A 13,834-nucleotide genomic window follows, 5' to 3' on the forward strand; every position below is an offset into this window, starting at 1 on the left:
TTTGATCCTGTGACTCCTAAGGAAGTGGACAGGATTATGAGGAGGTTGAGCTCCTCCACATGCTTACTGGACCCGTGCCCTTCCTGGCTGGCTTATGCGGCTCGAGAGGGGACACGAGGCTGGTTCCTGGCGGTCATCTCTGCTTCTCTGAGTGAGGGTCACTTCCCCACCGCCTTGAAGGAGGCGGTGGTGAGACCTCTCCTCAAGAAGCCCACCTTGGACCCATCCTCATTGAATAACTTTCATCCAGTCTCCAATCTTCGCTTCCTTGCGAAGGTTGTTGAGAGCGTGGTGGCGCACCAACTTCCTCAGGTCCTGGATGAAGCGGTTTATCTAGAACCGTGCCAATCGGGCTTCAGGCCGGGCTACAGCACGGAGACGGCATTGGTCGCTCTGGTGAATGATCTCTGGAGAGCCCGGGACAGGGGCCATTCCTCTGTCCTAGTCTTATTAGACCTTTCGGCGGCTTTCGATACTGTTGTGACTCAGGGCCAGCCTGTGGGTCCGACAGCCGGCTCCGATGTATCGGAGGACTCAGATGTGGGGGAGGAGGGAAACGAACCGGCTGATGATGATTTGGAGACTTTGCAAAGTCCTCAGCCGGGAACCTCTGCTCAGCTGTGTGAGCCCGAGAGTGCGGAGGATGATGACCCACAGCTGGCCCTGTTCAAGGACGCCCGACGCAGGAGGCAGTCGAGCAGGGACAAACAAAGAAAGGCTATGGGACTCCTCGGGAGGAGGCACAGGGAGACCACGCCCTGAGCTCTCTATAAAAGGAGTGTTTGGGGAGGGGCTGGTTGCTGAAAGCAACTCTTTTGCTTGAGAGATAAGCTCTTGTGTGTTTACTATTAAATCTTGGCAGAAGCCTTTTAGCCTTGGACGCTTTCCAGTCTCTTCTTTTGAAATAGGGGTTGAGAGAAGAGGGCTGGTTCAGAACAGTTTGCTTTCAGCCACCCACCCCTTATTACTACGATGGAGCAGCTTCTTGCCGAAAATGCCCAGCTCAACCAGCAACTCACCTTGCTGGCCACTCAGGTGGCACAACTGCAGGCTCAGGTACATGCTGCCCCCCCACCCAGGAGGAAATGTCAGATAGCTATGCCGGATAAATTTGCTGGTAATCCAGAACTGTTTCCTGCCTTCCTGGGACAATGCCAGCTTTATATCAGCGATTTCCGGCTGCTTAGCCAGGATTCCACCTGGAATGAGGCTGCGCTCGTGGATGCCTTTCAGGATGGCTTGTCAGAGGAGATGTTGGATGAGCTGGCCCGCGTGGACATTCCCTCAGACCTGAATGGGCTGATCCATCTTTGTCTGCGGATCGATGCCCGGCTGCAGCAGCGTAAGAGTCGCCGTGCCACCCCACAGACCCCTGCCGCCCCTGTTGTGCGTGAGCCCCCAGTCCAGAGGGAGGAGCCAATGGAGCTGGGTGCCGCCAGGTCCCGTCTATCGGTGACGGAAATGGACAGACGACGATCGGAGGGGTTGTGTTTTTACTGTGGGGACCCTGGACATTTGGCTGCTTCTTGCCCGAAGAAGCGTCAGCGGGCGTCAGTGACCAAGCCTGCCCCGAGAAAGTCCCCCGCTTTGCTATCGGGAAACGGCCCGAGCCCGATCTAGACGGTGTGAAAGATCGGGCGACCCACAACAACCACACCGAGCGACGCCGTTCCGATGGTGCCTGTGAACCTCCACGGCATTTGATTTTGGAGGCACGACTGATCCTTCCTGGCAAGCCAGAGGGGATTCCGGTCCATGCCTTAATTGACTCTGGGGCTACCACTAACTTTATGGATTCGGCCTTTGTGGCCAAATGGGCTGTTCCCCAGTGTCCAGTGGATCCGCCCATGCTTGTGGAGACCATCGATGGTCGAGTGCTCCTGTCCGGGCCTATCACGGCCGCCACGCAACCCGTGTGTATGGCCATCAGTACCCATGTGGAGGCCATTCAGTTCTACGTCACTTCGGATCTGCACTTCCCCGTGGTCTTGGGACTGGCGTGGCTCCGGGCGCATGATCCACAGATCTATTGGTCTCAGAACTTGGTCACCTTCCCAAGTTTGCAGTGCGTGGACCACACCCGCCATATCTGTGCCGGCCAGGTGGAGGGTTCCCCAGGGGTTTCCTTGCCTCCCGAACTGTCCGACTTTGCTGACGTGTTCAGCGAGTCAGAGGCGGACCAGTTACCCCCGCACAGGCCCTACGACTGCTCCATTAACCTAGTCCCTGATGCGCCTCTCCCAGTGGGGCGTTTGTACTCCATGTCGGAGCCCGAGTTGGCTGCATTGCGGGACTTCCTGACGAAGAACTTGGCTCGTGGTTTCATCCGGCCCTCGTCCTCGCCAGTGTCTGCGCCCGTGCTCTTCGTCAAAAAGAAGTCGGGCGAGTTACGGCTTTGCTGTGACTACCGGAAACTCAACGCTATCACGGTGCGTAACCGCTACCCGCTGCCCCTCATCCCCGAGCTCTTGGACCGACTCCGGGAGGCTAAGATCTTCACGAAACTGGACCTGCGTGGAGCTTACAACCTCGTCAGGGTTCGGCCGGGTGATGAGTGGAAGACGGCGTTTGGTACTCGCTATGGACATTTCGAGTACACGGTGATGCCGTTTGGCCTGACCAACGCCCCCGCTGTGTTTCAGCATTTTATGAATGACATCTTTCGGGATCTGTTGGACCAGTTTGTTGTGATTTACCTGGACGACATCCTGATTTACTCCCCGTCGCGTGAAGCGCATCATCAGCATCTCCGTCAGGTCCTGCAGCGCCTCCGGAAACATCGGCTGTTTGCCAAGTTGGAGAAGTGCCAGTTCTACCAGGTGACCATTGATTTCTTGGGTCACCGCATTTCTCCTGAGGGCATCGCCATGGAACCGAGTAAAGTTGAGTCGTTGCAGAGTTGGCAACCCCCGCGTCGCGTGAAGGATATTCAGCGACTTCTTGGATTTGCCAACTACTATCGGACATTCATCCCTGGCTTTGCTGCCTTGACAGCCCCCCTCACCCGGCTCCTGCAGAAGAAGACTCGGTTCCAGTGGAACGCCCCCGAACAACAGGCGTTCCAAGCTTTGAAGGTCGCCTTCATGAAGGAGCCCATCTTGAAGCATCCTGACCCGCAACGGCCGTTTGTCATGGAGGCGGACGCCTCCGACATTGCCATTGGGGCCGTGTTACTCCAGGCAGCGACGCCCAACGGTACCCTTTTCCCTTGCGCGTATCACTCACGGAAATTGAATCCCTCGGAGCGCAACTATACCATCTGGGAGAAGGAGCTGTTGGCCATCAAGGCGGCGTTCGAGGCTTGGAGGCATCATCTGGAGGGGGCGCGGCATCAAATCGAGGTCCGGACGGACCACAAGAATCTGGAAAGCCTGCAGACCGCTCGGAATTTGAACCAACGCCAGATCCGGTGGTCCCTCTTCTTTGCGAGGTTTGACTTCCGGGTGCGGTACATACCAAGCGGGCACAACCAGAGAGCGGATGCTCTGTCCAGGAAGCCCGAGTACACCCGAGTGGAAGACAAGCTTCCGCCCAGGACCGTGATCCCCGTCGAGTCTTTTGCTGCGGTGCGGGAGCCGGTGGATATACGGGCTCGGATCCGGGAGGCGCAGCAGCAGGAGGCGTGGGTGGCTCAGCGGAAGGAAGAGGTGGGGCCAGATTCGCCTTGGTCGGTCACGGATGGACTCCTGTATTATCGTGACCGGCTCTATGTTCCAGGAGGGCCACTCAGGGGACTCGTCCTCAGCCAATGTCATGATAACCTGGCTGCGGGGCATTTTGGCCTGTTCAAGACTCTGAACCTGGTCTCCCGTACATTCTGGTGGCCCCGAGTCCGACACGATGTCCAGTCTTATGTCACCTCCTGCGTCCCATGCAGGCAGGCCAAGTCAGCGACAGGGGCCCCGCCTGGTTTACTGCAGCCTTTGCCAACGCCCAAGAGACCCTGGGGGGCTGTGTCCATGGACTTTCTGACGGATCTACCCCCATCCTCCGGCTTCACGACAGTGTTTGTGGTGGTGGACATGTTGACCAAGATGGCGCACTTCATCCCCTGTCGCGGCTTACCGTCAGCTCGTGCCACTAGTCGCATGTTCATCCAACAGGTGTTCCGGCTGCACGGCCTTCCCGATAGAGTCGTCTCCGATAGCGGGGCCCAGTTTACAGCCCGCTTCTGGCAGGAGTTGATGCGGGCGTTGGACATTAAGGTTTGCCTCTCATCCGCGCATCATCCTCAGACCGACGGGGGTACCGAGAAGGTCATCGGCATCTTAGAGCAGTATCTGCGCTGCTACGTTAACCTGCAGCAGGACAATTGGGTGGACTATTTGGCCATAGCCGAGTTTGCCTTTAACAACTCGCAGCACACCTCCACGCAGATGACACCGTTCTTGGCCAATGTGGGTTATCACCCCCGGTTTTTCCCCCTTTCTCCCGTGGACTCACCGGAGCCGGCAGCGAACGAATTCATGGCGGAGTTACAGGCGATCCATCGGTTGGTGCGACGGCAGCTGGAGAAGGCCAAGGCCGACTACAAGAGGTTCGCCGATCGGTCGAGAAGGGATACGCCTCCACTATCGGTGGGGGATCGGGTCTGGCTGTCCACCAGGAACCTACCATCCACTCGGCCGGCGAGGAAGCTGGACCACCGATACCTTGGACCGTTCCCCGTCGAGGCCGTCATCAATCCGGTCGCCTATCGTTTAACTCTGCCACGTTCCCTGCGCGTGCACCCCGTCTTCCATCGGTCCTTGTTGGTCCCCGAACAACCGGCTTGTCCACTTCGCCAAGCGGAACCTCCCCCATCAGGACCTCGTGATGGCGACAGCACCCCCGAGTACGAGGTCGCCAGCATCAGGGATTCCCGCTGGCTGAAAGGTCGCTTCCAGTACCTGATCGAGTGGAAAGGGTACGGGCCGGAGGACTTCACATGGGAAGACGCGACCGCCGTTCATGCCCCTGCGTTGGTGACTGCGTTTCACGAACAGTTCCCATCCCGACCGCATCCGGATCGGCAGACCCGGGAGAAGGGCCCTGCGGTGCGGGATAGTGTTGTGACTCAGGGCCAGCCTGTGGGTCCGACAGCCGGCTCCGATGTATCGGAGGACTCAGATGTGGGGGAGGAGGGAAACGAACCGGCTGATGATGATTTGGAGACTTTGCAAAGTCCTCAGCCGGGAACCTCTGCTCAGCTGTGTGAGCCCGAGAGTGCGGAGGATGATGACCCACAGCTGGCCCTGTTCAAGGACGCCCGACGCAGGAGGCAGTCGAGCAGGGACAAACAAAGAAAGGCTATGGGACTCCTCGGGAGGAGGCACAGGGAGACCACGCCCTGAGCTCTCTATAAAAGGAGTGTTTGGGGAGGGGCTGGTTGCTGAAAGCAACTCTTTTGCTTGAGAGATAAGCTCTTGTGTGTTTACTATTAAATCTTGGCAGAAGCCTTTTAGCCTTGGACGCTTTCCAGTCTCTTCTTTTGAAATAGGGGTTGAGAGAAGAGGGCTGGTTCAGAACAGATACCATCGACCATGGTATCTTGCTGCGGCGCCTCAGGGGACTGGGAGTGGGAGGCACGGTTCTGCGTTGGTTCTCCTCCTTTCTCCAGGGTCGCTCGCAGTCGGTGCTGGCAGGGGGACAGAGGTCGACCCCGAGGCCTCTCGTTTGCGGAGTCCCTCAGGGGTCGGTCCTCTCGCCTCTCCTGTTCAACATCTACATGAAGCCGCTGGGTGAGATCATTCGTAGCTTTGGAGTAGGGTACCATCAGTATGCTGATGACACCCAGCTTTTCATCTCAACTCCAAACAGCATCAGTGATGCCCTTGACGTGATGTCCCGCTGCCTGAAAGCGGTCCAGGAATGGATGGGGAGGAACAGGCTTCAACTGAACCCGGACAAGACTGAATGGCTGTACGTACCGGCAAGCCAGGTTACTCAGAGCATCCCATCCCTTAACATCGGGGATGAGTTACTACCCCCTGTTGATAGGGCCCGCAACCTGGGTGTCCTCCTAGACTCACAGCTCTCCCTGGAAGATCACATAGGAGCTGTGACCAAGGGGGCCTTCTCCCGGGTTCGACTGGTGCGCCAACTACGGCCTTATCTGGACCTGGATGCCTTACGTACAGTCACCCATGCCCTTGTGACCTCTCGCCTAGACTACTGTAACGCTCTCTACATGGGGCTGCCCTTGAGATCTACTCGGAAGCTTCAACTGGTGCAAAGTGCAGCGGCACGGACACTTTTGGGAGCCTCCCGATACTCCCATATCACACCTCTCCTCCGTGCGCTGCACTGGCTTCCAGTTGCCTTCCGAATGAAGTTCAAGGTGCTAACAATGACATACAAAGCCCTACATGGCTTGGGTCCGGACTACCTACGGGAGCACCTTCTGCCAATGTCAACACCCCACCGCCCTGTGCGCTCCCACAGAGAGGGCCTCCTCAGGGTGCCACCGCTCAAGGAATGTCGGCTGGTGGCCCCCAGGGGGAGGGCATTCTCAGTGGGTGCGCCAGCCCTCTGGAACTGCTTACCAACTGAAATCCGGATGGCCCCCGACCTCCGCACCTTCCGGCGCGACTTAAAGACTTACCTATTCCAGCAGTCCGGCCTGGCCTGATAGCTCTAATTGGGGTCCCAGTTTGTTTTGTTTTGATTATTGTTTTTCAGTACTGTTTCATTATGTTTGCCTACCTTACTCTGTACACCGCCCCGAGTCCCTCGGGAGAAGGGCGGTTTATAAAAACAAACAAACAAATAAATAAATAAATAAATAAATTTTCACAACTGCAAACACTGGGTGGGTTTTGCACAAGAAAATGGCATCAAAATGATTGATGTGGAGACAGTTTAGAAATGGGAATGCAGGAGAACAATTTTTTTTAAAATGAGTTATTGAGAGACAGGAAGGATGAGACTGATGGTTTGGGTAATTCTTCAAGGAAGAAATATTTATTAGGTAAAACATTAGGCTATTGTTGGGCATCGAATGAGAATATTTGTTAGGGCTACTTCCATAAATAATTATTAAGCAGAAATCTGAATCGAGCAAGATCTTTTCCACCAGCCCCAATGCTCTGGTTTTGAGATTTATATATAACTCAGATTATTTTATTGCCCTCTGAGAATGAAAGAACAAAAAAGTGAGGTAAAAAGGTAATAATAACTTAATTCAGGGGATAGTAGGGCAAGTCTGAATTTATTGGACAAAGGGACCTATTCTTTAATATCAAGATCTGCATTTTAGCAGTGGATCCCAGAATATCACAGTTTTTAATGCCAGCAAACCTCATGGAACCCTGAACAGATTTATGAGTTTGTTCTATTCCAGGGGTCGGCAACCTCGGCTCTTTTATGACTCGTGGACTTCAACTCCCAGAATTCCTGAGCCAGCATAGCTGGCTCAGGAATTCTGGGAGTTGAAGTCCACGAGTCATAAAAGAGCCGAGGTTGCCGACCCCTGTTCTATTCCCTTGACATTGTAGATTTAAAGAACAAAAACATTCTTTAAACCAGTAGAATTCATGGTTGTGCTTATGTAAATGTCAAGCCATTTTTAGCCTCTGAATAATGTTTTGGACAAGGTTTTTAAAAATGAAAATGTTCGCGAATAACACCGTGGTTAAGAAAAGAAACTATCTGTCTCAAAGAAATAATTATGAAATTGAAGGATTACCTTTTTAATACATTATTCACCACAAGAGGGCACATCCAATTACTGCATATTTACTCTAGTAGTGAGAACCTTCCAATCTCCATTATATTGTATAATTGAGGGATTTAAGTTTTAGCCACTAAGTAGTTTGGCCTTCTCTAAATTACTTCAAACATGAAGCAAGCTGTAATAATGTTTCATATATTCAGATCCTTTTGCTGTTGTCCTGGTAAATAATAGGTTTTATTGTGAAGCGGTTAAATTGCATGTCATGTTTTATTTTTATTTTTTTTTCAGACTCTCTACTGGGCCAAAGTAGAAGAATCCATTCCTAAATGGGAGCCATTTTTTTTAGGAAGAACACAAGTCCCAATTGGTTTTAAAAAAATATCACATCAACAATAAAACACATAAAATCAGCACCAAGATAAACTTGAAGCAAAGACAGAAGCATGTCCATGGGGGAATTTATTCAAGCTTCAGATTGGTGGATCGTTAAATATTTTTTTAAAATATTTGTTGGATAAGATACTCAATTCTAAATCTGCATTGAAGAGTTCTTCCCTAAAGGCCTGTTAGCCACGTGGAAGTGACTTTGATCTCAAATACGAACAACGCCATGCAAGATGTACACTCTGCTGTTCAGTTACTCTATTAAGATGAGAAATAATGTAATGTTACTCGTCCTTCATTTTTGCTATGGAGAGATGCCTTTTTCCCCAATAAAAGTGTAGAAGGTATCGATTTGGCTTATTGTCCCATAAAAGGATTTTCTTAATGAGGGGGCATGACATTTATAGATTATTGATATGTAGCATAGGCTTAACAGCTCAGTAGGAAATCAGGTGATGAAGACTCAAATAGGACCCATCGAATTTGCACACCTTGTGTCAGCTCTGAAGAAACACAAATTCTGTGACTAAAGATTTGAGTGCTTCCTTAGAATATTTCAGGTTGAATCCAGCTTACAATTTGATTTTGTAGGCTTGTTAGAATTATCCAACTTTGGGTTTGGAATTAATTATTAATCGTACACCAAAGTTTTCATATCAGATTGTGGAGTTATTTTGTCAAGTTAAATATTTAGAGCAAATGTATCTTGAAATTATTCACGCAAGCCCTTCATTTTATGAACTTTTCTATAGCTGACAGCAAGGGAATATACTTAACAAATTACTATGCATTTACTCTTTCTATACTGTGATGTTAGGGATACAGATTTCTGGTAGGTGGGAAGCATGGAGCTACTCAGAGCTAAAATTTAAGGGAAAGATAGGATTCCTTTTTATTTAGGGCTAGAGACTTAATCTGTACCAGTAAATACTACCAATAACAGAACTGCGTAATTAAGCAGTACATTGACACTTTGAAACTGTGGTGTTGAAGAAGATTCCGGAGAATACCACAGACAGTCAAGAAAATCAATGGATCAGCAAACAAAGCAATCCATAGTTCTCCCTTGAGGCACACATTAACAGGTTCATACTATTCTAGGTTGGACCTATTATGCAAAGATCTATCGCTCTGGAAAAGGCCCTCATGCTAGAATGGAGGAAGTGAAGAGAAGAAGACAACAACCAGGAGCAAAATGGACGGACTCGGTTACAATGGTGGAATGAAAGACCAGGTTAGGGATAGATCATCGTGGAGAAAATCTTGTGTTACTAAGAGTTGCAAATTATTTGATGGAACATAATCAGTACATTCCTATGCTTTTATCATTAGTAGTAATGTGAGCTTTTTAGCATTGCTGATACATCACCAATCACTATAATGGGAGCCAGATACCAGACTTTGAGAAGATTTGGAACCTATTTCCAAGAAATAAATACCTTTGAGTTTTGTTGTATTAAAGCTGTGTTAATTCAGAGATAAGGGAAGCATTTACTTGGGTGTTTAATGTTTTACCATAATATGGATGACTTTGTTTCTAATCAGTATGCTTGGTTTGGTCCTTGTATTTTGATGAAATGGGCATTTTTCTTTAGCTCATTGTCTGAGAAAGACAAAAGGAGGCATATGAGCAGCTAAGCATGAGATTGTAATAAGCAGATATAGTTCCCCGGAAGAGAGAGCAATGGGGACAAGTAAATTGTCTAGACAGACAAGTAACACGTTAATGACCAGCAGAGGGAGCAGGCGGACTATTGCCACTTTTCTTCAAAAGATTTGAGGAGGACAAATTTAAGCTTCAGAAATTTCAAGGCCTCAACATTTATGGTGGTTACTGTTTACCATTATGTGAATTTCAATTCTAAAACGTGTTAAACAAAAATCCCCATTAAACTGCTATTACACCAAATATTTTCATTTTGAAAGATAATTGCTAGAAGTTGCTATCAACTTCTTTTTCTTCACTGCTAAAGTGTCCATTAAACAAATCAGGTTTTCTCTCTCTCTCTCTCTCTTTTTTTTTTAACAGAAACTGCCATCTTAGAACTATCCTGTTGAGTGGGTGTTGGTGTTTGTAACAATAACGTTGTTTTCATAATATGTGATGGCAGATTAGCACGCTTCTCTGCAGTGTTGTTAACAGTTCTAATTAAGTAATAAACAGTAAAGGGTGTCAGTCCGATGACAATTTCATCTATAGTGTCACAATACAAAATGTCACAAAATATTACTGTTATATAACTATAAAAATATCAAATTAAGCTTTTATCTTAGAAGCAGGGAAGATTTTTAAAAAAAAAAACAAAACAAAACCTGGCATAGAGACCATTGCGATTTTATACCTACTCAATGTTCTGTCACGAAGACAAGTTGGTAATGTTTTCTTCTGTAAAGATTTGGTTCTTTGCCACCCAGTTGAATTAAAAGAAAAGAGGAAGAGCTGATCTACTGAATGTCTTGAGAGTTACATACATCATTGCTCACATGAGTTTGAAGACAGTGCGGTATGTTCCTATGTCAGCTTGCTCCAGCACATAGGAGCACAACATGCTATCTTTACAGAATCTAGATTATTAGTCCATATTACCAACATTTTCAGTGCTGCAAGCTTTCAGTAGAAATTTTCCCTTCCTGAAGATCCTGGGGATTGAACTTTGAATCCACATACAAAGTATGCACTTTTCCATGGAGTGTTTTTGTTGCCAGAATTCTGTAACAATGCAGATTCCTTTCCCCCTGGCACCCATTTTACGAGAGTCTCTTGCAGAATACGTTCATCTTCCAATTATGGCCCTTGGCCTAAAATGGTTGCCTTTTTTGTCCTAGGAGAAATTCATTTATTTTCATTTATTTATATCTTGCCTTTTCAGGTATACCTCGACTTAAGGTCATTTGTTTAGTGACCGTTCAGTTACAACGGCATTGAAAAAAGTAACTTGGGACCATTTTTCATACAACCATTGCAGCATCCCCATGGTCATGTGATCAAATTTAGATGCTGGGGGAGTGGCTCATATTTATGACGGTTGCAGTGTCCCGGGGTCATGTGATCCCCTTTTGAGACCTGACAAACAGTCAATGGAGAAGCTAGATTCACTTAACAACTGTGTTACTAACATAACTATAGTGATTCACTTAACAGCTGTGGCAAGAAAGGTCTCAAAATGGGGCAAATTTACTTAACAACTGTCATTTAGCAGGAGAAATTTTGGACTCAATTGTGGTCGTAAGTCGAGGATTACATCTATTAATTTTTATAAACAGCTTGAGGCAACGAACGTATCTAATACTCTTTCCGCCTCACATTCCTGACAAAAACAACCCTATGAGATGAGTTGGGCTGAGAAAGTGTGTCAAGCCCAAGGTCACCCAGCTGGTTTTCATGCCTAAGGCCAAACTAGATCTCAGTCTCCTATTTACTAGGCCAGCACTTTAATCATTATACAAAACTGGCTATGAGTAATAGGTAAAAGTAAGAAAAAGAAGAAAATAGGAAGTCATGAGAAACAAAGGGAAGACGGGAAACTGGTGTAATTATTATTGTTTATACCGTTATATGTGCACCTCAAAAGCTTACCGTTATTGCAAACACATCCTGTACACACCTCTCCCTGACCCATATTCTACATCACAATTCTGTGGGAAAGGCAGACTTAAGTGTGATTTCATAAATATATATGTGCATTTAAAAATACAAAAATAAGCTGGTTGTACTCTTGTTTACTTTTTAATGTTCTAACTAATCTTATAGATGTGTTTGGCTATAACAATAAACCATGGTTTATCATAACAAGAACAAGCTTAGGCTTACATATGCCTTCTCTCGTCTCTCATGGCTGCAAAGATTGGAAGCTTTTGTTTCTATTCTTTGCTTAATAACAAAAATTAGTTAATTTGGAGTATCATCACTGAAATCCAGCACATTCATTAGGAGATCCAAGGCAAAACTTGGTTCATTTGCATGCCAGTCCATGCTTTAGCAAGTTACAAGTCAAAACCAGACACATTTGGACTTTTGCACATGTATGAATTTAACTGCTTCCAATAGCTCCAGAACCAAAATAAACTTGAATCACAACGTTCACTTCTAGTTAGTTAGCCCTCAAAGTCTAGGAGCCATATTCCCCCAGCCCATAGCAAATTTGCTTCCTTCTCACTTTAGTCAGATTTTTCTGCAGTTTGTGTTGACTAAACAACTATTTAGCAGTATGAAAACAACCTGGAGTGTATTGCATGAATAATAATAAAAGGTGTGCATCACTTCTGTTCAAGAGTGTTCTCCACACGGCGCATTCCTTCACAGCCATCAGTTATGAATGAAAAAACAGAACAAGGAAAGTACAGATAGCCCACTCTGCCCGAGGAGTTAAAAAAAATAGACGTAGTTGCTCCACTAACGTCATCACCATCACAGAATCCTCTCAAGCAAATGAATGATGAATCCAATTAATTGTGTATTTGGAATGCAGGTATGTATCGAATAAATGCATTTTTAATATGAGCATGACTTAAACTTACAAAGAGGCAACATACAGGTAATCCTTGGCTTAGAACCATTCATTTACTGACTGAAGTTACAATGACGCTGAAAAAAATGTCCATTTTTCACACAACTTGCAGCATCCCCATGGTCCCGTGATCAAAATTCAGGTGCTTGGCGACCAACTCATATTTATGACAATTACAGTCTCCCAGGGTCATGTGATCACCTCTGGTGACCTTCTGACAAGTGAAGTCAACGGGGAAGCCAGATTCTCTTAACAATCATGTCATTAACAACTACCGGGATTCATTTAATGGTGGCAAGAAAGGTCGTAAAGCGGGGCAAAATTCCCTTAATAACTGCCTCACATAGCAACATTGAGCTCCGGATGGCACCCGACCTTCGCTCCTTCCGGCGTGATCTAAAGACCTACCTGTTTGAACAAGCCGGCCTGGCCTGATGGGTGATGGGTTTGGGTTTTATTGCTTTTTATGTATTTTAACTTATTGTTATAGTTTTTGGGCATCTTGTTTAATCTCTTTTAATTTTTGTATTCTTGTCTTTTAACATGTATTGCCCTGTTCACCGCCCTGAGTCCTTCGGGAGAAGGGCGGTATACAAATAAAATTATTATTGTTGTTATTATTATTATTATTATTATTATTATTATTGTTGTTGTTGTTGTTGTTGTTGTTGTTGTTGTTGTTGTTGTTATAAATTTGGGGCTCAGTTGTGGTCGTACGTTGAGGAGTACATGAATAACAAATACAATGGATGAATTGTACCACCATCCACCCATCCTCCAGTCAATGGAAAATTACATTGTTATGGAACGTGTCACTTCTTATTGTCAATCCCTCTTTTGGGAGTCACTGTAGTTCCCTGATTTTCCTTCAAGGTCACTGAAGCTGCTCTATGACTCTTAAGCCAGTGTCATGGGAAAATACTACTCTTATACCAAAACAGCAAAGGATAACTTAAGCCTGCTTCACAGATTGCCGAGGCTCAAAGCAGTGCCATGAGGTCATGAAGGGCAGCTAATCGTCATAATATCTTTATGCTGCCGTATTTGGTGGCAGTGGGAAAAGGCTCATCTATTCAGCCAGCGCTCGGGATGTTTTGATTTTCAGATATCTATCTGTGGGGCACTGATTGTGTCTTCTCCCCTAAAAGTAGCCTGGGTTTTTTTTCGCTTTCTCACCCATGCTTAGCTGCACCGTTCAACCTTTTCCCTCAGGTTTTAGCAGACATCAACCTGAAACACTATGTCAATTAATAAGAGAGAAAGCGAAGCATCTTAAGCGGCATTGTAC

At 47.1% G+C, this 13,834-nt stretch overlaps 1 protein-coding gene across 1 annotated transcript in view; it reads left to right on the forward strand.

Moving 5' to 3' along the window:
- The window catches only part of CEP15 (centrosomal protein 15), a 36,641-nt gene extending 28,274 nt beyond the window's left edge, over positions 1–8,367 (forward strand). The window contains exon 5 of the mRNA XM_083356116.1: positions 7,943–8,367. Within this exon, the coding sequence (XP_083212242.1) occupies positions 7,943–8,050 (108 nt within the window). The 3' untranslated portion in view covers positions 8,051–8,367. The remainder of the gene's footprint in view (positions 1–7,942) is intronic.
- The last annotated feature ends 5,467 nt before the right edge of the window (positions 8,368–13,834 follow it).

The sequence above is a fragment of the Vipera ursinii genome, assembly GCF_947247035.1.
Source record: "Vipera ursinii genome assembly, chromosome: 2".
NCBI classification, from domain to species: Eukaryota; Metazoa; Chordata; class Lepidosauria; order Squamata; family Viperidae; genus Vipera; species Vipera ursinii.